Genomic DNA, 25,174 nt, shown 5'->3' with positions numbered 1-25,174 from the left:
TCCATGTTCCTGGTGCCCAGGACCCTCTGGGGGTCCAGGGACCAAAGATCCTCATCTTGCTTTACTGCATCCTCTCACCGCTCCCTCCACCAACGTCCTGGCCCACTCTTGTAGGACAGAGAGAAATTGGCTGGGCATTGCCTCAGTTACAGCCAGCCCAGAGAGGGCCACCCTCTTGGCTGTCAAGAGCTCCCAGGGAGTAGTTTCCCATGGGTGCTACCCACGGGATCCAGAGCATCCCTGGGTAGGAGTTGGAGGGGAGGGGAGACAGGATGCTTAAGCCATTCCTGTTGCTGACCCAGAGGGCTTAGTGACTTGCCCAAAGTCACTCAGCTAGTTAATGGCAGTCAGGATGGCACTTAACGGAACTTAGTTCTTCTGATTCAGAGCCAGCACTCCTTTCCTTGCAGTTGCTGGCCCTCACCTGACTTCCAATCTTGTCCCCAGAAACCCTTCCTTAGAGCCCACCTGCAGTCTCTGACGGCCCGCAGCCAAGCTCTTTGCTATGTGGGCACAGAGGAGGGGGAGCAGGTACCAGATGGCGCTCTTTGTGTCAGCATCCCCTGGCTGCCCACTGGGTCCCTGCTCCTCCTCTCATCATTTCCAGCCTGACTCTTGACCCTTTGCACTGTCCAGCTGCCAAGAACCTGTTTGTCATCAGCCCTTACATGGGGCAAAGCTCACACCCCAGTTACGACCTGTCCCTCCATCATCCCTTTGGCTCTCCCAACAACAAGGTGGGGGTTCTCATTGTTCTGGGCCCCATTGTACAGGTTAGGAGAGATGGTAAAGAGTCACAAGGCTGGTAAGAGGCAGAGCTGGAACTCATGCCTGGAGCTCCTGAGGCCAAATTGCATGCTCTTTCCACCCCACCTAGCCTGGAGTGTAAGGAAGACAAGCTCCACGCTGGCCCGGGCAATGCTGCCCGACCCATGGACAGCCTGAAGTCGAAGGTCCAGTCATACTTGCCACAGGCCTGGTTCCTTTGACCTTATTGCTGTTAGTCCCTACCTGGTTCCCAAGGCCTAAAGCCTGTATCTGTGTGTGTGTGTTTGTGTGTGTGTGTGTGTGTGTGTGTGTGTGAGTGTGTAGTGGTTCAAGTACAAAGAAGGAAAACATATTCGTCTAATAAAAGTATAAAATTCAGTTACACTAATTTAGAATCTGTGTTTTTTCAGAACAGGGACTGAATACCTCTTACTTGGGACGGAAAGGTGGAAGGAGATGGGAGGAGATGATTCCGATGGGAGGGGAGCATGCCCAACTCTCACAGCCCGCCCCCTCCTCTACACACACTTGACTTACCTGCGCCTTACACATTATTCCCAGTGAGCTAGGAACCTATGGTCCACGTTTTACCAGCCTAGAGCCTGCCTCTTTGGGCCCTTAGAGTAGTACAATCTCATTCCCTTTTTTGTAAAAAAGTGCATTTGGAACGAGCAGGCCTGGACATAGCTTCCTGACATCTGTGTGTGGCAGGACACCTGCAGGTGTGAATCCTGGACATTGAGGGTAACTGGGTGAGTTCTTCTCAACAGAAGAGAGGACGGGTCCCAACCAGGACCTTTGGCTTCACTCTGGCAGGAAGAGGCCCCTCTCCCCTGCTTGCACTGGGCCAGGGTGGAGGCCAGGCTGCCTGGGGCTGGTCTGGCACTGCTGGGTCCCGGAAAAGGGAGGCCAAGGCCTCCTCCATCTGCTTCTCCTCTCTCTGAGGAGGCAAGAGGTCCCGGAACTTTGTGTCCCTCAGGGCAGGGGGAGGATCCTCCCCAGTGAGTTCCGGGGTGGGGAGCGGGCGGGGGAGTGCCGCAGAAACGTCCTCCCACCTCTTGCATATCTCTCCAGCACCTCAGCCCTGTCCTCTGAGCCCAGTCAGGCCTAGGGGGGCCTTCCCGGGGCACCAGGCCCCAGGCATCCTCCCTGTGTCTTTGGGGGCAGTGGGCAGCCAGAGGGCCTGTCCTGTTACCTCCGGAAGCTCTTCTCGCCTGGTGGCCGGGAGCTGGGACGGGAGCTGGGGAGCAGTCCATCTGTCTCTTGGCTGTCCTTCTCTTCTTCTTGAAGGGACTCATCCCCCAGGAAGTCCCCATCATCCCAGGAGCCCACTGTTCCATCTGTGGCCTGGTACCGGACCTCCACGCACAGGCTGGTCTGGAGGGAGGGAGGTGGGTGGTGAGTAGCTGGGATAGCAAAAACAATCATACTCTGGTACCCTCTCCTGCTTTGTGATGTTTACAAAGTGCTTTCACACCCTTAACTCACTGGAGGAAGGCAAGCTGGGTATTATCCTCCCCTCACTCTCCCATTTTGCAGGTGAGAAAATAGAGGCTCAGAAAGACAGACAAGCACAGACTCAGTCAACTTCATGGGCTCTGACTCCAGAGCCCAGATCCTGCCGCACTTGGCTCTACTCTTCCTTGAGGGCGAGCCCGCCCAGCCAGCTGCAGGCTGGGGGTGGGCTCTCTGAGTCCACTGTATACGTAATCAAGAGGATCATTCAGGGTCCCCAGTGAGTAGGTCACCCCCTCGTCCTCAGAATCAGGGCACCCTGCAGGGGAGAGGGGTGGCCTGCCTGAAACCAGCTGACCGCCCCTTCCTCCTGATGCTCATGGGAGACGTGATGACAGGAGCTGAGTGTGGCCTCCAGGAGAGGAGCCCAGGCCCTGGACGGCCTCCAGAGACAGGGGGTCAGCACTTCTTCCTGCTCCTCCGACACCCACCCTCCTACCCTGGGGAGGAAGGGAACTGGGAGTGCCCTGAGCTTTTCTCTGGGAGAAAGTGGAGCTCCAAACCTGGCCACAGGCCACGCACTTGAGAATCTTGATTCAGCTCTTGCTCTGTGTCCTTGGGCCACTTACCTCCTTTCGGCTCTAGTTTCTCACCAGTGCACAGGGAAGACTCATTCTAGTACCTTCCTCAGACCACAGGGGTGCAGGGAGGGCTCCCAGATGCACTTGCCCTTCCTCACAGGTCTGGGAGTGACTTGCTCCTGCGACCCACACAGGCAGCCTTTACTCAGTGCATGGGCCCATGAATGCCCACGCTTAGATTTCCCCAGGGAAGGAAAAGGTGCACATGCTTTCTGAACCCTCACTGTGCTAGACATCATGCTGAGATGCTTTAATGTAAACTCATTTGATCTTCTTAACACTTCAACCTACCCTACCTAACATATCAGAGAGGTTAAGTTAGTTGCTCAAAGTCACACAGCTAGGAAGTGCTTGAGCTGAGATTTGAGTCCAGGATGGCCCTCTCCAAGTCCCATGTCCTTTCCACTGAGTCAATGTGGCCCTTTGATGTGACGAAGTATGTTGTGGTGGGAAAATGGTGGCCTGGAATTGGAAGCCCTTGGTCCCAGTGGTGGCTTTGCTGTGGACCACCTGTCTGACCTTGACCAAATCCATTCCCTGTCCAGGACTTCAGGGTTCCCTTCCAAAAAATGGGCAGAAGTTGGGCAGGCTAGATGATCTGTAAGTCTTCTCCTCAGCTGAATTGCTAGATCTGATTCTAGAAACACAGGTCACGAGCTGACTGGCTGTTCATCCCTGCCCACTTGCCCAGTTCTCTCTCATCTCACTTCCTATTCTTATCTCACACTCTGCTCCTCCAGGCATCTATGTTCTCCTCCAAGTGCTCCATTCCCACTGATGTTCGCAGCATCCCCTCTCCCCTTGCTAAGGTGGCTGAGGCCCCAGCCCCGCTGATTTCCAGAAGCCTCTCCTGCCCGCACCTGTCCATGGAGAGAATAACCCAGCTGGGGCCAAGCTGAGAAGCCTCAGATGCTCTCCTTGTTCTCAGCAAGGAAGTGTCTTGAGACACCAAGGCACCATGGGAATTTCCGCCCCACCCTTGGCACTCCTCAGAGGGGGTTCTTCCCATTCTGGCTCCGTGTGGCTGCAGTCCTGCCCCCTGAGGCTACTCTGCTGACTATTATGTAGGGCCATACATTACACAGGACCCGGGTGGAAGACCCACGGTACAGCTCCATTTTACACATGGGTAAATTGAGGTCAGGAAATAATGCTAACAATATTATTTTGTATATTTATTGAGCACTTACTATGTGCTTAACTGTTCTAAGCACTTTCTGTGTATTCTTTTAATCTTCAGAACAATCCCATGAAGCAGATGCTATAATTTTGCTTACTTTGCAGATTACATGTAACCTGCTCAAGTCACACAGTGAGTGAGTGGCCTGACTAAGGTTTGTACCCTGGAGCTGTGTTCCTCAACACCGTACCATACTGCCCCTGAGTGAACTGAATGAGCTCGAGGGGACGGGTGCCTCACAGCAGGGCCTGGGCCTGGGCCCCTGGGTTGGTTTATTTCCTTCCACTGTGAGGACAGGCATTGAGTGCCTATGGACTGTGCATCACTAGTATGTGTGCTCACGCTGGAAGTGCTGGGATGAGATGTGACAAATGGAATAGAAAGGGAGGTCCCTGCCCTCCTGGAATGGCTCGTCTTAGAGAGGAGCCCAGACAGGCAGGCAGAGCGAAGATTGTGCCCTGGAGTGGCCAGCAGCGCTCAGTGTGACCTTCACATGACCAGAGAGGCCTCTTTAGTGACCCCTGAGCTGAGTCCAAATGGCAGGCCCTCTCAGTGGAGAAGGGAGGGCATCCCCCAGCCACTCTTCTCTTGTACTCTCACTGCAGGAAGGGCTGCAATGTCCGCCTTGGGGCAGCAGACCCTGCCATGCCCCAAGGCTCCGGCCACGCCACGGGGCTCCTCCTCCTGCCTCACCTCACCATCTATGAGGGGCACTCCCCAGACCACGCCCTGTTGGGGGGGGGGTTGAAGCAGGCCCCCAGGTGACCCCATAATGGGCAAGGCCAGGGACTCTCTGGGGCACACCCACCTTGATGATAGCATTGTTGTCATCAATCAGCGTGTCGGTCACCTCCACGTGGTTCTCCTCCACCACCTTCTGCAGCACCATGCGGAAGGTCCCGATTAGCCTGTGAAGAGCAGAGAGGGCATGGCGGTTTCTCGTGAAGAGGCCCGAGGGAAGAGCAAGGCTGACATCCCAGGAGGCTGTGACTGGCTGGAAAGGAGATGAATGGGCTGGAGAGAGGGAGGGCTTGCTCAGGCTCCGGGCCGGGCTTGGAGAAGGTGGCCCAGGACCAGGGATGGTCCTGGCCAGGGTAGCATGTCCAGGAGCGTACGTGACCCCTGACAACTGCGGGGTTGTGTGTACGGGATCCGTTTCTCTGGGAGAGCTTGAGAGCAGTGAGCACCCTGGGGAAATGCTCCTAGACTGGGGTCAGGGTAGAGTGGTGGAGCCTTGTGTTCCCTGGGGACGTGGAATCGGGGTTCGGCTGAGCCCCTGCAGAGCTACTCCCAGATGCCCAGGGTGGAGGCTGCTGGGGAAGGACCAGAGGCTCCTGGACACAAGAGCAGCGCCTCCCCTTTCCACCTCCCTAACCATGACCAAGGTCTCTACCAACACCACGGGCTCACTCATCCCCATTTAGTCCATAGTGACGCCCACACCTGCATTCTGCGATCTCCTTGAGGGCAGAGAGCCACGCGATTGTGGGACCCCCACATTCCCAGCTGCATAGCAGGGGAAAGGCAGCGCGGTTAGGGAAGAGCACAGTCTTAGAGTCAGAGAGATGGGGATTTGAAACCCAGCTCTGACACTTACTAAGCAAGTTACTGCTTCCTGGGCAACTTACTCAGCCTCTCACAGTTCCAGTTTTCTCCTTAGAGGAGCTAATAACCCCCACTTCCAGAGTTGTTGTTTGTAGGACGAACTGAGATCTCCGTGCCCAGTTCTCATCAGAGTGCCTAGCACATAGTCAGCACTCTGAAAGAAATCAGGTGGTTATCAAGGGGAGCCGCCACACTGTGAGCCTCGCCTGGGCAGGGGCTGCGTCCTATTTCCAGTACACAGGACATCTCGATATCTGCCAGCTGAATCAATGAACACAGTGGGCGCCCAATCAATGCTGACCGAGGCGCCTCGAGCCCCATTTCACCCTGTGGGCTGAAGGTTACTGCTCTGGGGGAGAACAGGGTCCTCAGAGAGGTGTTCTCACATGGGGCACATGAAAACACACACACTGTTTCTGGTTGAAGGGACAAAGGCTGAGGCGGGCAGCCACAGTGTGTGAGAGGTGGAGGGGCCTTGGAATCTTCTGGTGCTGACCTGGATTCATAGAAGAGGAAGCGAGGCGGAGGAAGTGGGAAGGGACACAGCTAATTAATGGCAAATCTGGGCAAGGTGAGGTATCAGGTAATTTCTGACTTTAGGATCATGTTCGATGTGTGCACCCTTCTGAATGCCACGGAGGGTGCCTCCGTCTGCGTGAGGGGAGGAAGCGGGGGATGAACACGAAGTGCTTCCCTCTCGAGCCTGGAGCCCCATCTGCCGGCTCGCCCCACCTTCCCTGTGGGTGAAACTGCTTACCATTCCCGACTCTAAAGACTGACTAGGCTTCTAGGCGCTTCTCAGACCTAGTCCCTGGGGAGCCTCCTCCCCTGGCTGCCTCCTGGCCTCTCCCCAGTTTGGGTGGTGCACGGAGAGAAGAAGCGCCCAGTCGGGGTCAGGAGACCTGAGTCTCAATTTTGTCTCTATAAAGTGAGCGGGGTGGGGGGGTGTGTTTGTAGCTTCTGTACAGTGTAGGCATTCCAAAAGCAGACTGTAGGCATGAAAGAGACACTAGCCTTTTCGCAGCCTTACTCGTTTTGGTTCTAAATCAGTGGTTCTCCCATTTCAGCATGAACAGAATCTTCTGGAGGGCTTGCTAAGACACAAATGACTTGGAGCCACCTACCCATGGTTGTGCTGGCAACTGTTTACCGACCGGATGGGGAGAGGAAAGGCAGTCCTGACTTGTAGCTCTTGTCCATTTCCATGGTGTCAATACTCCCTCTGCGGCCAATTTCAAGCTTCCAAAGTGAAGTCGCTGAACTCGGCGGTGGGAGAGATGTGCACCGTCTGCTCTTGGGGACCAGTAAGAGCCAGCTCCAGCTCACCACTGGCCCCACCCCTGGGGTCTGATTCAGAAGATGGGCGGGCCCGGAATGTGTGTTTCTCCCAAGCTGCCAGGCGATGCTGCTGGTGCTGCTGGGGAGGTCACTCTGAGAACCCGGGTCTACTGCACTTCACCCACTGGAGCTTCAGGCCATTTCAGTTCCACTAGGCCCCGTTGGGTGCCTGCTGAGTGCTGGACGCTCACGCATATCTTTCCCTAGAGGATGCCCCAGACCTCAGAGGCAGGCCCAAGGATCAGCAGAGATGCTGCAACGTGACAAGACATCCCCAGGGGGCAGGATGGAGCTAGTCCCCTGCAAGTCCTAACTAAGGCCAGAGTCTGGGACCTCAGACTTGGGAGGGGCCTGGGAGGAGAGCTGGTCCAGCACAAGTGAGGAGGAGTCCCCTCCACACCCTCCCTGACATAAGCTCTCAAGCCCCTGCACACACCAGGTGACAGGGATCTCACTGCTCCACAGCTGCTCTCACTGCTCGTCCATTCTGCCGCTGCTTCAGTCACACGGTGAGCCGAGGCCCACCTCCTGGCAAACCCCCTGCTCCTCACACCCTGGTCCAAGCCCTGTCCACATGCAGACTACATGCCATTCCTCACGGAAGGCAGTGTAGACAGTGGAAAGAGCCCGGGCTCTGAGTCAGACAGAGGTTGGGTTTGCCCAGCAGGGTCTAAGGGGGATTCTACTACTTGGCAGCGGTGTGACTTTTGCTAGTTCTCCAACCTCTCTGAGCTTTGCTTTTTTTCCATCTCCCCAAAGGAAATAATACCACCCTTTTCACTGGGAGGTGCGGAGAACACGCACGTGATGTTGGCCCCTCCTCCCCTCCTTAATGTGGGAGGTTTGCCATCTGGAGGGCCCAACACAGCGCTGGGCTCCTTTGCAGATGCACAGCCTCACAGAGCCAGTGCCTGTCTGTGGCCCAGAGGGCGGGGCTGGGACCCTGAGAGCTGGCACGCCCAAAGAAATCGGCTTTCCACAGCCCCGGGGGCAGCTGGGGGGCTTTAACTCTTCATAGTTCCTTCCGACCTCCCGCAAACAAAGATAAAAATAGTATTCTTTCAAATGGACAATTGATATTGTCTCAGTCTTATGTAAAGTAAGAAGAAAAGCATTTTTATAAAACTTTGCTCTTTTTACGCGTCTGTAATGTACCATCGAAGCAAAACCAGGGTGCTTGCTCTGGAAACACAGCTTCCAAGCCAGTGCTCTAAGGCTGCTTCTGCCCGAACACAGCCCCTAGCCCCCTCCATGGACATCCTCTGGGGAGGGGTCTGGTGCAGGGACGAAGCCCCAGCTCTGGCCTGCGTGGTGACCCCTGGAGATCACCCTGCCCAGGCTGGCGACCCTTTGTCCAGCCTGGCTGCAAACTCAGCAGGGTCTGCCTATGGCCTCTGCTCCTCAGGGTGGGTCGGCAGGGGAGGAGCTGCCTGGGAGGGTGGGCTTACATGCCCTTGGGCAGCTGGAAAGCAGAGGTGCAAGGCCATTTGTTCTGCCAGGAGGAGCCCTGGCCCAGGGGGACAGAAGGTCTGGGTTGAAAATCTGCTCTGCCTGACCCTCCTGGGTGACCCTGGGCAAGAGCTCTCTCTGGGTCTCAGTTTTCCCCAGGCTGTTAGGTGAAGGAGCTGGGAGCCAACCCTCTGTCCTCTGACAACATCCCTTAGGAAGCCCATCCAGGTTACTCATTGCAAAGAGGACACCCCCCACGGGGCCCACAGCTGGCCCATGAGGCCCGGTTGGCCCCACAGAGTGGCTGGGCAGGCTGGGCAGGGCCAGGATCCCCAGGTAATTAGCCAGCAGGGAGGGGGCCCCAGACACTGATGGGCCTGCAGACTGACCACAATAGAGCCAATAGAGCCGCAGCCAAGCCTCGGGACCTGTCAATAATGCATCACTTTCCCCTGGGAGCCGGTGTCAAGTGCCCAGCCAGGCTTCCACTGCGTTCCTGGTTCCTGAATTATTCAGAAGCTCCAGGAGACTGGCGCCTGGGCCAGGCCATCCCCCCTCAAGGGTCCTGGATAGTCTGAAGGGGACACGCAAGGTTCCTGGACCCAATACCTTGTCCTCACTGGGACGTCCAAGGTTCCTGAAGAAGGACCTATTCAAGGCGGGGCAGAGCAGACCTGGGGCCTCCTGGTCCCTGACTAGGACACTTTCGTCTTCACACGGGGCCTCTTCCTCTCGGCAGCCCCTAGAACCACTGGGTGAGGGGCCAGTTTCCAAGCTGCCTTCTGCTTCAAGGACAAGTCCGTGTCTCTGCGATGGCCTGTGATGGGAGGAGGCCCATAGGCGTCCTTTTCTCACACCAGCCTCCTTTACCTCGCTTTCCCCAAATGCATCGCTCACATGACTTGGCTCTCACCCTGGGGTGTCCTGGACTCTTCAGAGAAGAAGGGCCACTCTGATTCCTGCTCCCAGACCCTCCCACCCTGTACACCCTCTGCCTCCTGACCCCACGGGGCATTTTTTCATTCACTCATCCACAAGGTACTCAGGGGCCTGCCAGGTGCCCAGCAGCGGGTGTGGCTTCGCTGGTTGGTAAGTCCAGTGCACACCCCGCAGGCTTCCCCTCAGCTCAGCTGACCCATGAGAAGAAGCCTGGTGACTGAACTGGGCCACAGTGGGGACAGAGGGCTGTCACATTCACAGCCCCTCTGCCCTTATTCGGGCAAACACCAGGTGGGCCTTTTCTTTGGCTCTGGGAAACAGAGCCCTGATTCTAGGGTGGGGAGACCTGAGCCCCACCTGCCTCCAAGCACCCCGCCCTCCCACTCCGACCCCTCAAGCTGGCCTGGGTCAGGATGGGCCCCGTGCACCCCTCAAGACGGCCAGTCCATCTCCCCACCCCAGCTCTGCAGCCAGCAGCGCCCTGGACATTCTTCAGGCTTCCGAGGGGCTGGCGGGACACTCTCCCACCAGGCCCAGGCCTCCCCTTGGGGGGTTTCCTGCCTTCCCTTGGGTTGGGGCAGGGGAGGTGAGGAGAGAGGAAGAAGAGGAGAATCAGGAGAGAAACTCTCCCCTTCTGTCTCCCTCTTGTTGGCATTTTAGAACAACTAACGGAAGGCTTACATTTCAGCATATTCGCTGTTATGGTTTCCAATTTCTCAAACACTTCTGATTTGTTTATAGCAGGAGTTTTGATGTTTTCAAGGGTTCCTAGCATTTCAGTGATTGGTCCAGCAGATTTCATCGTAAACAATTTACCAGTCTCTTCCGTATGCTTGGTTTCCACCCTCACTGCTCACACACCCTACGAGTTGGAGGATCAGGAAGGTGAGGAAGAAGACATCCACCCCAGCCCCAGCCCCACCACTCTCTGCCCACGTGGCCTCTGTACCCTCTCAGAGACTCAGTTTCCCCATCCGCACAGTGAGGCTTGCACTGGCTGAGCTCTAATGCTCCTGGCTGCTCTGACCCCTATGTATGGGTCCCTGCTAGGGTGTCTGGATGCCCTTCCTGGCTCTCAGCTTGTGATTCTGCTTCCTCTTCCACATCCACTTTGGTCTGTGTGTGGCCCTTCTCCTGTTCCTGTTTCTCCTGTCCTCACAGGTCACCCAGTCTCTCACCCCAGGGAAGAAGGTTGTGCTCCATTTTGTGGGCCCCTTGCAGGGTGTTTCGCCAGCTCTTCTTGCGGGTGTCAGAGGCAGCTGCCTGAATGACATGATACCCTGAGAGGCCAAAGGGAGGCCTCTCTGCCCTAAACATCTTCCCCTGTGGCCCTGCCAGCAGGCCTGAAACGACCACACTGCACGCTCAGCTGAGATCTTGTGGGCTCCCACTACAAATGGCAGAATCCTGGGAGCCCATGTAGTTCAGCTTGTCCTGATTCAGAAATCGCCTCTACAACATTGTGGTCCACTCTCTGCTCAGCTTCGCGCAGCACAGGGAGCTCACTACTTCCCAACACAGCTCATTGGTTGGAGATCTCTGTCCATCTTCTAGCCGTCTGCTCTCTTCTAGCAATGTAGCCTGGTCCTGGTCCTGGTTCTAGGCGCACATCTCTCTTTCCTCTTCCACGTGGCAGGAAACCTTCTTGGGATGCAGGGAGGGTGACTTAATCCCTCAGCTTAGTATCTCCAGTGACTAGCACAGTGTCTGCCTGGTACAGAGGATTTGCTCAGTAAATGTTTGATGAGTGACTGGAAGAGTGGATGGATGGATGGGTGGATGGGTGGATGGGTGGATGGGTAGATGGATGGATGGATGGATGGGTGGATGGGTGGATGGGTAGATGGATGGATGGATGGATGGGTGGATGGGTGGATGGATGGATGGATGGGTAGATGGATGGATGGATGGATGGGTGGATGGGTGGATGGGTAGATGGATGGATGGATGAGTGGGTGGGTGGGTGGGTGGATGGATGGATGGATGGGTAGATGGATGGATGGATGGATGGGTGGATGGGTAGATGGATGGATGGATGGATGGATGGGTGGATGGGTAGATGGATGGATGGATGGATGGATGGATGGGTGGATGGGTGGATGGATGGATGGATGGATGGATGGATGGATGGATGGGTGGATGGGTGGATGGATGGATGGATGGATGGATGGGTGGATGGGTGGATGGGTGGATGGATGGATGGGTGGATGGGTGGATGGGTGGATGGGTAGATGGATGGATGGATGGATGGGTGGATGGGTGGATGGATGGATGGATGGGTGGATGGATGGATGGGTGGATGGGTGGATGGGTGGATGGGTGGATGGGTAGATGGGTGGATGGGTGGATGGGTAGATGGATGGATGGATGGATGGGTGGATGGGTGGATGGATGGATGGATGGATGGGTGGATGGGTAGATGGATGGATGGATGGATGGATGAGTGGGTGGGTGGGTGGGTGGATGGATGGACAGATGGATGGATGGATGGGTGGATGGATGAACATGTCCTCTAAGATTTTCTTCTCCAGGTTCTCATCCTCTTGTTATAAGGTGAGATTTAAAGTCCCTTTAACAACAAGGCAGTGTCTGGCAACAACAAGGTGGCGTCTGCAGGTGTTCTCTCCAAGCAGCACGAGGATAGTGGAACCCTTGCCTCTCCAGCTGTGATTGCTCTATTTCTATTAATATGAGCTGCGATTAGGCCAGCTTTTCTTCTGTTTGTAGTCTTCTCCCTTGCTGAGTCATACTGAGCTCTCAGTGAGAGTAAACCCCCTTTTTGGGCAGGTTGCTTTTCAGCCACGCCTCCCCCCCGCCATCTTGTATAAGGGCAACTGATTTTGTAACCCAAGACAGGACTTTACATTTCTTATATTTAGCCACCATTCTAGACTGTTCAAATCATTCTGAATTCTGCTTGTCACCCAGAAAGAAGGATGGGAACTGCTCTTACTGAACCCCTAGCAGCAATAGTGCTCACGTGGTAGGTGCACTTCATTGGGGAATGTAAGCTCTCTGAGAGTAGGGCTATCCTCAGCACCTAGTTCAGTGCAGGACACACAGGAGACACTTGGTAATGAATGAATGGGGAATGAATGAATGAACAAACAAACATCTATCTCATTGATTTCTTATAGCTTCCCTTTGAGGTGAGTACTTATCTTTTTCACACATGAGTACACATGGAACTCAGAGAGGTATGTAACCTGCCCCGGGTCACACAGCAGATGACTGACTCCTAGAGACCAGGTTAGCCTGAGCCCTAAACCACCATACCAAACTGCCTTTTGGCAAGTTTGCCCTCAAGGCTACAAATGGTCTATTGGAGGATGTTATCAGCCATTACTTTCACTTCTCTCTTGGGTAACTGTCACCCAGCATGGTGCAAGGGGGAGACTTTAAGAGGGGGACTGGGAGCTGTGATGGGGCTGGGGACAGAAGGGGTGAACGGGACGGTGGGGTGCTCTTGGCTGACAACGGTTGGGAGGGCTGGGGACTCCGAGGACAACATGAGGGAGTGGGGGGCGGTTGAAGGTCAATGCAGGGCAGGTGAGAGTGCAGGTCCCCCTTTTAAACCCAAAGGAGAGGGCAGCCTAAGGAGCAGGGCCGGCCCCCGGCCCCTCTGGGCCCCACCCCACACTTACCTGTTGCTGAAGACTTTGCTGTAGTTGAAGATCTGAATCTCGAGTATCTCGTTGCTGTCGATGCTGCTGGCCACTGGCCACCGGAAGGTCTAGGGAGAGAGGGACAGCTGTGGCCTCGGGTGGGAGTGACAGGGAGGGTGTGGGGAGATGGAGGGGCATTCATGGTAGGGTGGCCCCTCATGTTGGCCCAGGGCTCCACAGGGACAAAGTTCACACCAGGAATCTCATTTAATTCCAACCACCACCTTGTAGTGCGGGTATTGTTGCCCGCTCCTCTTTCAAAGATGGCGCTCGGAGAAGTCCAGTGGCCTGCTCAAGGTCATATAGTAAGTGGAAGAACCTAGAACTAACCAGGACTTCTGACTCTCAGTCCAGTGCTCTGTCCACTGCCTCACCGCAGCCTCCCAAGTCCTGGGGTGCACTTGTGAGGGGGTGGTGCCACCGGGGGCTGGGCTCCAGGGCACAGCAAGGATCATGGGGTGTAAGCTTGGCTTTTGCTGTGTGCGGAGTGGAGTTGTAAGTTCCCAGCTGCCTCCTGTCAGAATCACGTGACCTGTCCAAACTCTGCTTTGAGTGGGAGGTCCTGGCGCCCACATTCACACCAGACCACCCCTCACACTGGCAATGTTAACACACTGGGACAGACTCGAGCTGTTTAGTGGAATTAGGGACACAGACGAGGGACAGCCTGGCCCCAACTCAACCGTTTCTAGATTTACCCTCACCGCTTCTGTCTTGGCGTCCTTATTGAATCAATAATAATGATGAACAGGAAGCTGAGTGGGATTTTGCCTGATGTCCTAGAAATGGCAACGAGAGACCAAGACAGAGGCCAAAGGTGCCATGCGGCTTCCTCTTCCTGCAGGCGCCCCATCCTGTAAAGACAGCTGCCAACAGGCAGAGCCAGGCACCTCCCTTGGGGCTTCCTTAAAGGCCTGCTGCCCCCACCCATCACCCCAGCCCTCCTGCTTCCTGGGATTTAAAGGAAGACTGGGGAAGGGAAAGGTGGAAAGACTTACATCCCAGGTGCAGTGTTTTTGTGGCACTTTCCTGGGAGAATAGCTCAGAGACGTTGAGGCACCCACAGGAAGCGGAACTTGGCATGCTAGTTCCCACCCAGTGATATCTGACTAGTCTGTCCCCTGAGCAGGAGACCCACGGAGCATCATGGGACAAGGACAGCGGCCATGAAGGAGCCTGGTGGGCCACTCTTGGGTGCGTCAAGTGTGCTCTGTGGCCAACTGGTGCTGTGAAGGGTAGTCAGGCTTGAGCCTGCCTGCCGCAGGAGCCAGGGTGGGGTGGGGCCGAGTATCCTATGTTGGGAATCCATACTGTGTGGCAGGCTGCTCAGGTCTCCACAGAGCCCACACACACTGTGTCCCAGGAGCCAGCATTTGCAGGTCTGCCATGCTGATGGCTTCCGGGCTGGTTGGAGTTCACCAGAGAAGCCACAACACCACAAGGAGGGGCCACGTCATAGCGAGACCAAGGATTAAACCACGTGCCCCACCCTCAGCTGGAGGGGAAGGAGGATGTGCAGGGCCTGAGCAGGGGTCCGTGTCCCACTCTGTGTCTTGAACCACAAGCCTGAGAGAAGGGAGAAGATCAGGTGTGGAGAGGATGCCAGATTGGCGTGGGAAACCCTCTGGACTGGACTATGAGTATGACCAGAAAATGAGCAGGGAGCTCTGAGGTCTGCTCAGACTGCCAGTGCGACACGGTATCCAGGGGATTTTGACAGAGCACGGGGAATGCAGTGACTTTCTAAAGTTTCATTTTTAAACCCCACCAAATTCAGACTGCTCAACAGGCCAGTAATAAATAACAGTAGTAATAGTAATAACAGCTTCCTCTTAGAAAGAACAGTGCATTATGCAGGGCCTGAGTGCTTTAGATGCATTAATTCCTTTAGTCTTTACAGCAACCCAAGAGGTTGGGAACATGTTCTCTTCTATCGACATGGACACTCGGGCTCAGGAGGAACGTGGTTCAGAGACTCTGTTGTTAGCGGCTGAGCAGGCTCTGGGAGCTTCTGGGAGCCCACCCTGCAGGGCTGCCACCTCAAAGCTGGGCTTCCTTCTCCCAGATTGGAGCCTGGGGACTTGGGGGGCACAGGGCCAGCGGGGCAGGTCACTGCCCAGTGTGGGCGGGGCTTGTCTCTGGAAGATGGCCTTCATGTCCCCTCTCTTCAGGCCTGGCCAAGTGTTGGGGAGGGCCCTGACATCCCTGACAGTGCATGGAGCAGGCAGGTGAAGGAGGGAGAGGCCTGGGCTGGAGGGGGAGGGTTCTGAGCAGGGCCTGGGGAGGACTTTGGAGGCCTCGGACAAGGCGGAATGGCTGGAGAGGGCGGCCCGGAAGAGCGGCAGCCGGCTCTCTTCGCAGGCCTCATTAAGCAGCTCCTGCTCCCACTGTCTGGATGCTCCAGCTCAGCTGACTGTGTGGTTTTCCTAATGAAGTTGATTTTATTGGGCTGCAGGGAAATAAACCAGCTCAGGAAGGCCCAGCTCATTAGCCACGTTGCTGAGGCAGGTGCTGAGGCGAGAGAGCTGGGGGAGCCACCAAAATTTCGGTTTTCTTGGGATGAAGGGGGCAGGGGTGTTTGATCCACCTGAGGGTCTGTGGGTAGGATTTTGGCTTGAGAAGGAGAGAGAAATTAGGAGAAAAAGGAAGTGACTGTGGAAATGGCATCATTAGAGGAAGGGGGAGTTGAACAGTGATGTTAATTAGGTGAACACAAAGGAACAGCGGAAGTCATTTTGAGGAAAAGAGACCCAGGGAAGGAAGCTGCTTGTGACTCCTGCTGGCCCATCATGAGGTGCTGCCTTGCCAAGTGATTGGGGTACAATTCATGGGGTCACAAGGGCCACCAGGAAGAAGGAGTCCACTGGAATAAGAAGGCTGCCGCTGTGGGCCCATTTGCTGAGGAGAGAGGAGGGGAGTCAGGGAGGGCTGGGGAGGGGCGCCTCGGGGAGCCCTGACCAGAGATGAGACCCCACAGGAAGCAGACGTGGCCATAAGGCTTGGGGCGCCCTTTCGAGAACTTTTCAGAAACACATTTAGCGTTGTTTCCGGGAAGGAGCCTTGGGTGGAGGGAACATGAGGAAGCAAATGTGAGAGCCGGTTGGGGTGGCAGGACTGTGGATGCCAGACTGCAGCCGCCTCAGAGGCCCTCGGTGAGGGGAGGGGAGGGACGGCCTGACCTGGCAGCTTCTTTCATCTCTGACTCCCTCAGGACTTCCTCCCTCTCCTCTCTCTTCCACCCGCCCCCACCTTTGTGATGTGCCACCCCACGGCACTCTCCCCGTCTGTCTCCCTTCTCTCTCTGCACTCTTCTCCTCATGGCCACTTTAATCTGACACCAGGTTTTTCAGTCTCTGTCACTCTCTTTCTCTGTCACTGTCTCTGTCACTCTGTCTCTGTCTGTCATTCTGTTTCTGTCACTCTGTTCTCTGTCACTCTCTGTCTCTGTCATTCTATCTCTCTATCACTGTCTCTGTCACTGTCTCTGTCACTGTTTCTGTCACTCTCTCTCTGTCTCTGTCTGTTACTCTGTCACTCTGTCTCTGTCTCTGAGTGGTTCTCAATCCTGGCAGCACACTAGAATCACCTCTGGAAGCTTTTGACAGTCCCCTGCATTTGAGACTGATTGAACTGAGCCTGGGGGGGTGCAAGTGGGGTCAGTGTGGTAAGAGCTCCCAGGCCATTCCCGGGCGGCCCAGTCTTTGCTCAAGGGAAAGACCCTCCCAGGAAAGCACAGCACAGCACCCCCACCCCGACCTGTTCATCTCTCCCCTCCCCCAGAGGGTGGGCCCTGCAGGGCTTCTAATGCACACCCAGCCTCCAGCTCAAGGGAAGAGACTTGAGGAGGAGACTTGGGGCCCAGGGCTGTCTTTGCTACTTCCGCTTGGCCTCCTTAGAAGCTGAGGCCTGGGCTTTGGTTTGGTCTGAATTTTCCTTGGCTAGTTCCTCTATTTTTACCTCTCCAAGGTCGGGACCCCCTTTCCTAGCCCCCAAAGCCCCTCTGTCTGTTGCCTACGCCGCATTTCCAGCCCTACCGCCACTGCTGCCCCTTCCTTCCGCAAACGTCTACAGAGCTCTGGAACGGCAGTGAGCACGGCAGGAAGGGTCTCCTTTCACTGGTCACTTCTCTTAGCTCTTCTGACAACTAAGAGCGTTTGCCCTGGCTTGGCCACCAGTTAGCTTTGTGACTGGAGGCCACTATGTCACTCTCCCGTGCCTGCGCTTCCTCATCTGCAAAGTGGGAGTGACAAAGTCTACCTCACAGCTTGTTGAGAGAACCAGATGAGGTCACACGGGTGTCAGGACTTTATAAGCGACGCAACACTGCAGAAACCGGAGGCACAACTTACTTTCTTTTTTCTGTGGCTGATGCCCTCGCCTCCCTGACCTTCTGCCTCCTCTCCCTCCCCTCTCTCACTTTCTGGCCACCTCTTCTGCCTCAGCCTGTTAGTTTCCTATTTCTCTTTTACCAGAAAAAATTTTACCCTCATCGTCCCCTCATTTTTGCTGTGACTTCCTTTCTGCCGGTTGGGATGATAGGTACCCACACGCGCAGAGAACGTAGCAAGACCAGAGGGGAGGTTTCGGGGCTCAGGAGCTCCCGGGCCTGTCCATGCCCACTCAGAACACGGGGAGCACATCTGGGTATAATGAGGTACTTCTCTGAGCACTTTTCCCTGATAACCAAGGCCCACAGCAACATGGCCGAAGTGTGCTGCTTTTACATGTGGGGAAGTGGAGGGTGTGAGAGTTGTCCCAGGGAACACAGCTGATTGTGGCAGAAGCAGGATTCGAACTCAAGTTTCTGGATGCTTAGCTCAGAGCTTAATCCACTACGCTGGACCCTCTCCTGAAGCCAGGGAGATTAGCTGAGGCCGAATCTCAGGGGGGTGGGGGGTGGTCTGTGACTCTGACCATCCTTCTAGGTTGTCAGCAACAAAAACATTTATTTATTGAGTGCTGACCATGTACCGGGCACTGGCTACATGCTTTCCATACATTATAGAATTTAATCCCCACTTGACAGATGAGGAAACTGAAGCTCAGAGAGGATTTGCCAAAGTAATTCAGCTCGTAAGTGGTAATACAGCTTAGTAGTTGAGATCAGAGCCAGACCCCATCTGGAAGCAGGTGACACCATGTGGAGCAGAAGATCTGCCCAGCTGAGCCCAGCCAACTCACAGAGAGAAACACTACCATGTTGATAACTAGTCCCTGAGTTTTGGGGAGGTTTGTTACACTAGATTACTGTGGCATTCCTCTGTGCTCTCTGTACCTCTAAGAGCCAGACTCATGTCACAGAATGCTTGTTGTCAGTGCCAGAGCTGGGCTCCATGCCCGGGCCCTTGCCCTCTGCTCCCTCTCCTTCCTGTTGCCCCAAGAACTCCAGGGACAGCGTGGCCGTTGCTCTCGGCAGTTCACAGCCTGAGCAGAGCCGACAGGCCGAGTCTTGTCTCGTTCACCGAGGTCCCCCTGTGCGTCGCACAGACCTGGCCCCTCTATAGTAGGCACTCAACAAATAGGGCTCAACCGGCTGCCTGGATGGCAGTGCTGCTCCATGCTGGCCGTGTGAGCTTGGCAGGCCAGTTCCCACCTCCATACAGCTTCCTCCTCTGTAAAGTGAGGGTGATGGTCACAGTACTACCTCTTGGGGTTCTTGTGAGGCTGGGGAAGCACTTAGCGCAGAGCCTGGCCTGGGAAAAGAGCCTGGTCAAGGTAGTGGGTTATCATAATGATTCTTATTGTGCTGCTGCTAGTTATAGGAGCTGGGGCAAGGCCTGGCATTTCTGGGGACAGACACTGCAGGGACTGTAGGGGGCTTCTGGGGACAGAGGGCCTCTCTCCAGCCTGAGGCAGCATGACTCTCTTCCTGTGGCACACCAGCTGAGGGTTGTGCCTTCTATTTCTGGAGGTGCCCTGAAAATTGGTGGCCTGGAGTCTGAGCCAAGGAAACCCTCACATCTTCTAAGATCCCACTCCATATCAGCCTCCAAAACCTCCGGGGGCCTCAGATAGTAGGTAAGCCGAACATTGCTACTCAAGATGTCAGGAGCCAGCAAGCCCCGCTCAGGGTCAAACGTTTGCTGAGCACCTTCTTATGCCAGGCTCTGTGCATGCACTGTGGGCAATGTGGGGATGCAGGGGTGGGAGTCCTGGAGTCCCTCAGTCCTGTGGGAGCTCCTGGACAGTTTTGGAGACAGATGCAGATCTGAAATCACAGCCTGTCATAGGAATGTTGACAGAAGTAAGGCAGCTGGCATTAGGATTAGGGGCAGGGAAGAGGAATGTGGTGGGGTCTCAGGAGCCCTGGGAGTGTGGAGCAGTGACCCAGTTCACCAGCTCCAGGCTCGGCTGTGACCTGGTGGTGGTGGCCAGGGCGGCGGAGTTCTGTATCCTATCGGCTACGGTGATCTAGGACTCCATGGAAAGGTTTCCCTGATGCAGGCTGGAGAGTGACCTGGATAGTTCTGGGCTTCATCGATTGGGTCTGGAACCATCCTAAATCAGCACGACAACGTCCTTAAAGGGACAGCCTCTACCTTTTGGGAGAAAAATTTAGGATGTGCTGCAAAGCTTTAGGGTGCAATGGAAAGAGACTGTCTTGGGAATTTAAAGACCCGAGACTCACGTTGGGTCCACTCTTTTCTTCTCCTTTCAGCAATATTCCCTGAGCCCTCCATTGGGTTCCAGGACAGTGATGAACCAGACAGGTATATTCCTGGCCTCGTGGAGCTCACAGCCCATGACTTCCAGAAACAAGCAAAGTGGGCAGACGAGATCAGGTCCCCCTGACCCTCCACCCCCTAGGCTGATGACTTCTCCCTCCTCTGGACCCAGAAGGCCCATAGTCCATCATTGTCTGTACTGGGTCCCTCTCCTGGCTGGACTGAGGCTCTTGAAGGCAGGACCTGGCCTTGTCCACTTTGCAAGTGGCCATAGGCTCTGGAATCTGATAGACTTGGGTTCAAATCTTGATGTGGCTACTTATCACCTGGGATGATACCAACCCAGTGAGTGGCAGTGTTATAACACAGTGTAAAGCTCTTGGCCCCCGGTCCTGCCGTATACTAAGTGCTTAGTAAATAGCAGTCATCTTTTTATTATTCCTACTATTGCTATTCTGGCCTCTCCCAGTGGCATCTTGTCCACATAAGGCCTGGCTTAGAGCTAAAGCAAAAGGATTTGAGGTGGTATGGGTATGGCCATTACTATTCCCCCAGGGCAGGGGCCTCTGCTGGCTGCTGGCCTGGCACAAAGGCTGCGTTTGTATGCGTGTGTGTGTGTGTGTGTGTGTGTGTGTGTCGCTTCTCCAGAGTAGTTTAAATGCAGGATCTCAGGTTCCAGCCTCCGGGAAAGGAGACACCATGTCCAGGCTCCGTTTCCACCCCATTGTTGTCCGAGCATAGTCTGTCTTCCACGGCCACCTCCTCCCCACTCAGGTTCCTCAGCCTGGCCTGCTGCGGCCCCCTCAACCTTGTCTGAGTAGAGGAGAGACATTTGTTTTCTTGTCCTTTATTTCATTTTTCAGCCATGAAACTGTTCCGTAAGGCAGGCAGGCAGAGCAAGGAGTATTTCCCTATTTTACAGCAGGGGAATCTGAGGCCCAGAGGGGCTGAGTGGCCATCCCAAGGTCACAGAGTTTGTCAGTACCTCAGTGAGGACTGTAGCTCGGGTCTCGTGACTCCTGGGCCAATGCACTTTGTACCTCACTGAGCTGGCTTCTGAAGGCCCTGGACACAGTAAGGGTCAGAAAACAGACTTTCTGGGAAGCCAAGAGGCCTTTGCAGGTTTTGCAAGGGGCAGCTGAGTTTCCTTTTCCAAGCTTGTTCTGGAACCACCTTCAGGCTGGTTCTTGTAGGAGCCAGCCAGGGAAGGTTAGGGCTTGTCCCCCGAGTCTGGGGAGATGGATGTAAGCATGGGCGCAGTCCCAGCCTCTCTTTGGGGAGACCCCTGGGCCCTCCCCGAGCAGGGGCTGAGGGGTTGCCTCCCCTGCTTTGTGGGGTGTGCCCTGCTGACCAGTGGCAGCCAGGCTGTGGGCCACTTCTCAGAGGGAGAAATGGAGGCAGGGGGCATGAAAAGACCCCAACAAGGCCTTGCAAGGGTGGTGGGGGTCAAGCCCAGGAGCAGCTATCTGCTGCTACATCCAGAGGGGCCTTAGAATCTAGTCTAAGCATGGACTTGGAACCCTGGCTTTACCACACACAGAGCTGTCGCCTTGGGAAGGACACATACTCCCTGAGCCTGAGTTTCATCACCTGTAGTTTGCTGTGGACATTGGATGGAGAGGACTTGCTCAGGAAGCAGCACATGCTGCTGCTGGAAGCTGCTGTCATCATCTTCTGACGGGGCTGCCCGGGAGGAAGTGATGGGCAGGTCTCTGGAATGTGGGAGGGCCTGAGCACTGCAAGTCATTTAGCATCCTTGCCTCCATTCCACTAAGTGCTAGTGGGTCCCCATTGTGACAAGCAGAAACTTCCCTGCCTGCCCGCAGGCAGAGAAATTTCCCAGGTGAGAATCACTTTTCCCCATTCTTGGCTGCTCTCTGATCCTGCCACATGCCTCTGCTCATAACTCCCTGGCTCCCGCCTCCTCCTTGGTCTCTCCACACGGACCCACAACATCCCCCATGTCCCAGTTCCTGCATGGATCCTCGTGTGGTGTCGAGCCTGCTTCTCCCTCTGGGGTCTCTCTACCTCAGGCCTGGCATACATGAGGTGCTCAGAATGTGGTCCTGTGCTGGGGCCAGTGGGACTGACTCTCCACCTGCCCCGTGCTGGGTGGCATTGGGAAGAGGAAGGACAAGGTGATTAACTTTGAATGTCATGTATACCTGTGGCTCAGGTGTCCCAGGGTGCAGTTAATGGAAAGGGGTGGCAGTGCCCTTGGAAGGGGCATCAGGTTGCTTACTGGCTGGAGGCCTGGGTGGACATCTCCCCTGGGAGACCTGGTGGGAAGGAGGGAGTCGGACGCTCTGCCTGGCCAATGGAGGGCAGAGGCCCAGGGAGGTAGGATCCTGAAAGACTGGGCCAGGCTGCCTGCATCTTTACCCAAGCAGCCCCTCCTCTCAGACCCTGACTGGGGAAATGAGGAGCGGAAGGGAGCAGCAGGCTGTGCAGTGGGCAAGCCTCAGGCCAAGACAGCTGCCTTAGTTTGCGGCAAAGTTTCCACTGGCACAATTTCCCTCATTTTGTTCATCATTTTACAAAGAGACTTCATACCCATCATCAGTCCCACTTGACAAATGTGGTCACTAAGGCTTAGAAACTGAGACCAAAAATCACACAGCCAGGAGAGGGAGAAGGCAAGAACAGAACTGTCCTTGGGGAGGGCACAGCCTGGGGGCTGTGAGGGCCAATGGTTTCTCCTGAGCCCAGGGGAGAAGGTAGAGGCCTCACTCCCCTGTGCCTGCAGCTCTGGGCCTACAGAAGCAACCGTACTGTGTGGGATGGGCCCAGGGTGAGGAGGAGACAGCGGTTCTGGGTGGCCCCTCAGCCAGGCAGCTGCTTATCTGAATGCCAGTTTCAAAGGGAACAGTCTGCCATGAGGCCCTTCTCAGCCCATACAGAGTCAGATGTGAGAGGCAAAGCCCAGAAAAGAAGGGGTTAGCTATTCTGGGGTCACAGCAAAGCCTCGTGCCAAGATGGTGACTTAGGACTGCTGGTTCTCACCCCAAAGTCAACTCTGGAAAAACGACAGAAGCAAAAGAGAAACATGAATTCCAGGAAGTAACAGACAAATGAATGTGAGAAACCCAGGGAGACCAAAAGCTGTTTGTGCTGATATGTGGGTGGGGAGGATGAGGCTGCCCAGCTTGGGCAAGGGGGTGAGTGGCAGTGGCAGTAGGAGAATAGGTTGGAGGAAATCTTTGTAAATTCCCCTCTTACCTCTTCCTGGCGTTACCTTGGGGCAATCGTTGTCTGCTCCTTTACTGATAAAATCGTGACAACTACCCTACTGGGATGAGGATGGATGAGAATAGGTATTGATAGGCCAGCTGCTCACACCTTCTCTCACTGAACCCCCAGAGCTCATTGTTAAAAATTTAGACTGCCTTCTGTCAACCATGTTTCTCCTTAAAGTCTCAGAGATGAGACCCTGACTCTGTTTCTATGGTGACTGGGGTCTCCAGGTGCTCATGCCTGCCCTTCAACCCCCAGGGACTGACACAGCCCCCTCTTTGGTGATTCCTCAATACTCGCTACCAGACAGAGGAGATGATACCAGGGGAGCTTGAACAGGGCAAAGTAAAGAGACACTTGGAGAGGACATCTCCTATAAAAGCAAGACAACACAGCGAGCAGTACACACTAACTGCAGCAGGCTCATTAGAACAAACGGACCATGAAGAAATATGTGAGCAGTGTGAAACGAAGACAAGGAATCATCAAAGAAGAACACATTAGTAAATTTGGAAGACTGATTTGAAGAACTCCCCCAGAAGACAGCAGGAAAGGATTGAAAGACAAAAAATATAAAAGCTAAGAAACAGCAGCTAGAAGTAGAAGTATTGACCTCTGATAATAGGAGTTGCTGAGGAGACAACTATATAAAAACTGAATGGAAGGGATATTTGAAAAAAATAATGGAGACAGAATTTTCTATAATAAATGAAAGATGAAAGGTTTTAGATTTGAAAGAGCTCACAAAAATAGTGCAAAGCAGGAAAGATAAGGAAACCCACAATTAGACACATAATAAAATTTAAGAATATCAAAGATAAAAGAATTATACTTTTTCCCAAGAGAGAAAGAACAGATCACCCACAAAGTCACAAGAATCAGATGGCCATCAGATTTCTCAACAGCAATGGAGAATGATATTTTATTTTATTTTTTTTTTTGAGGAAGATCAGCCCTGAGCTAACATCTGCTGCCAATCCTCCTCTTTTTGCTGAGGAAGACTAGCCCTGAGCTAACATCTGTGCCCATCTTCCTCAACTTTATATGTGGGATGCCTGCCACAGTATGGCTTGCCAAGTTGTGCCATGCCCTCACCTGGGATCCAAACTGGTGAACCCGGGCTGCCGAAGCAGAACATGCACACTTAACCGCTGGGCCAGCCCTATGGGAATGATATTTTTGAAGCTGTGAAGCAAAGAACTTTAAGCCTAGAATTTTACATCTAATAAAACTTTCATTCAAATTTGAAGAAATAAGAAAAATATTCTCAGATTTACAAAGCTTTAGAAGGTTTGCTACACAAAGACCCAAATTAAAAACTTTTGGAGGAAGTACTCAAGAAGAAAAACAAGTCCAAGAGATGGATCAAGAGATACAAGAAGTAAAAGTGATCACATATCTTGGTAAAGACTATTGCTGTCTTAAAAAAGAAAAAAGAAACCTAGGACAAATAAAGAAAAAAAGAACACACATTCATAAAAACCTAGAATAAAAATCTGAATCCAGATAATATCAGCATGAGGGTATGGACCGAAGTGGGGGAAATCAAAGAGGCATGAGAGTGTATTAAAGTACGTGTCATGATGGGGGAAACTATAATTATTGATTTGTTTTTAAGCTATCAATAGGGATACATAAGCTTGAGTAATGGTGACTACCTTGAAAATAAAAATAGAATGTATAACTTTTCAACTAACAGAAGAAAACCCCATCTACCCAATAGAAGGGTGGAAAGGAGAAAAAGAAACAAACAAAACACAGTAAATGGAATATATAAAATAAGATGGTGGTAGAAATAAGCCTTATAATAATAGCAACTACAATTGATGTAAATGGATAAAATTAATCAATTGAAACCAGAGATTCTCATATTGGGTAAGAAAATAAGATCTAATAATACATGCCCTAAGAAGATACACTAGAATTTAAAAACACAGAAATATTGAAAATAAAAAGATATGCCAAGAAGATAAAAAGATCGAAAAAGATATACCAGACAAACGAACCAAAATTAGCTGAGATAGCAGTCTTGATATCTGACAAAATAGAATAATGCAAAAAAATCATAAGAGACAAACAAGGATATTAAATGCTGGTAAAAGGAAAAATAGATGAGAAGATATAGCCATTATGAACACATAGGCAACTACTAATAACAGTTTCAAACCACATCAGGTATCAACTGACAGAACTGCAGGGAGAAATATATAAATCAACAATTGCAGTAGTAGATTT

The 25,174-nt window shown here is 53.7% G+C and overlaps 1 protein-coding gene across 12 annotated transcripts in view; it reads right to left on the bottom strand.

Annotated features, from left to right (window-relative positions):
• OTOF (otoferlin) overlaps positions 1-25,174 on the bottom strand; it is a 99,162-nt gene that overhangs the window by 53,120 nt on the left and 20,868 nt on the right. For all 12 annotated transcript variants that reach the window (XM_070573074.1, XM_070573069.1, XM_070573075.1 and 9 more), the window contains exons 3-5: positions 13,020-13,108; positions 4,853-4,952; positions 1,964-2,145 (exon numbers count right to left, since the gene is read on the bottom strand). In XM_070573074.1, coding sequence (XP_070429175.1) covers positions 1,964-2,145; positions 4,853-4,952; positions 13,020-13,108 — 371 coding nt within the window. The remainder of the gene's footprint in view (positions 1-1,963; positions 2,146-4,852; positions 4,953-13,019; positions 13,109-25,174) is intronic.

The sequence above is a fragment of the Equus przewalskii genome, chromosome 14, assembly GCF_037783145.1.
Source record: "Equus przewalskii isolate Varuska chromosome 14, EquPr2, whole genome shotgun sequence".
Classification (NCBI taxonomy): Eukaryota; Metazoa; Chordata; class Mammalia; order Perissodactyla; family Equidae; genus Equus; species Equus przewalskii.
Note: the sequence above shows the minus strand (reverse complement) of the source record. Positions and strands in the feature narration are given on the sequence as shown.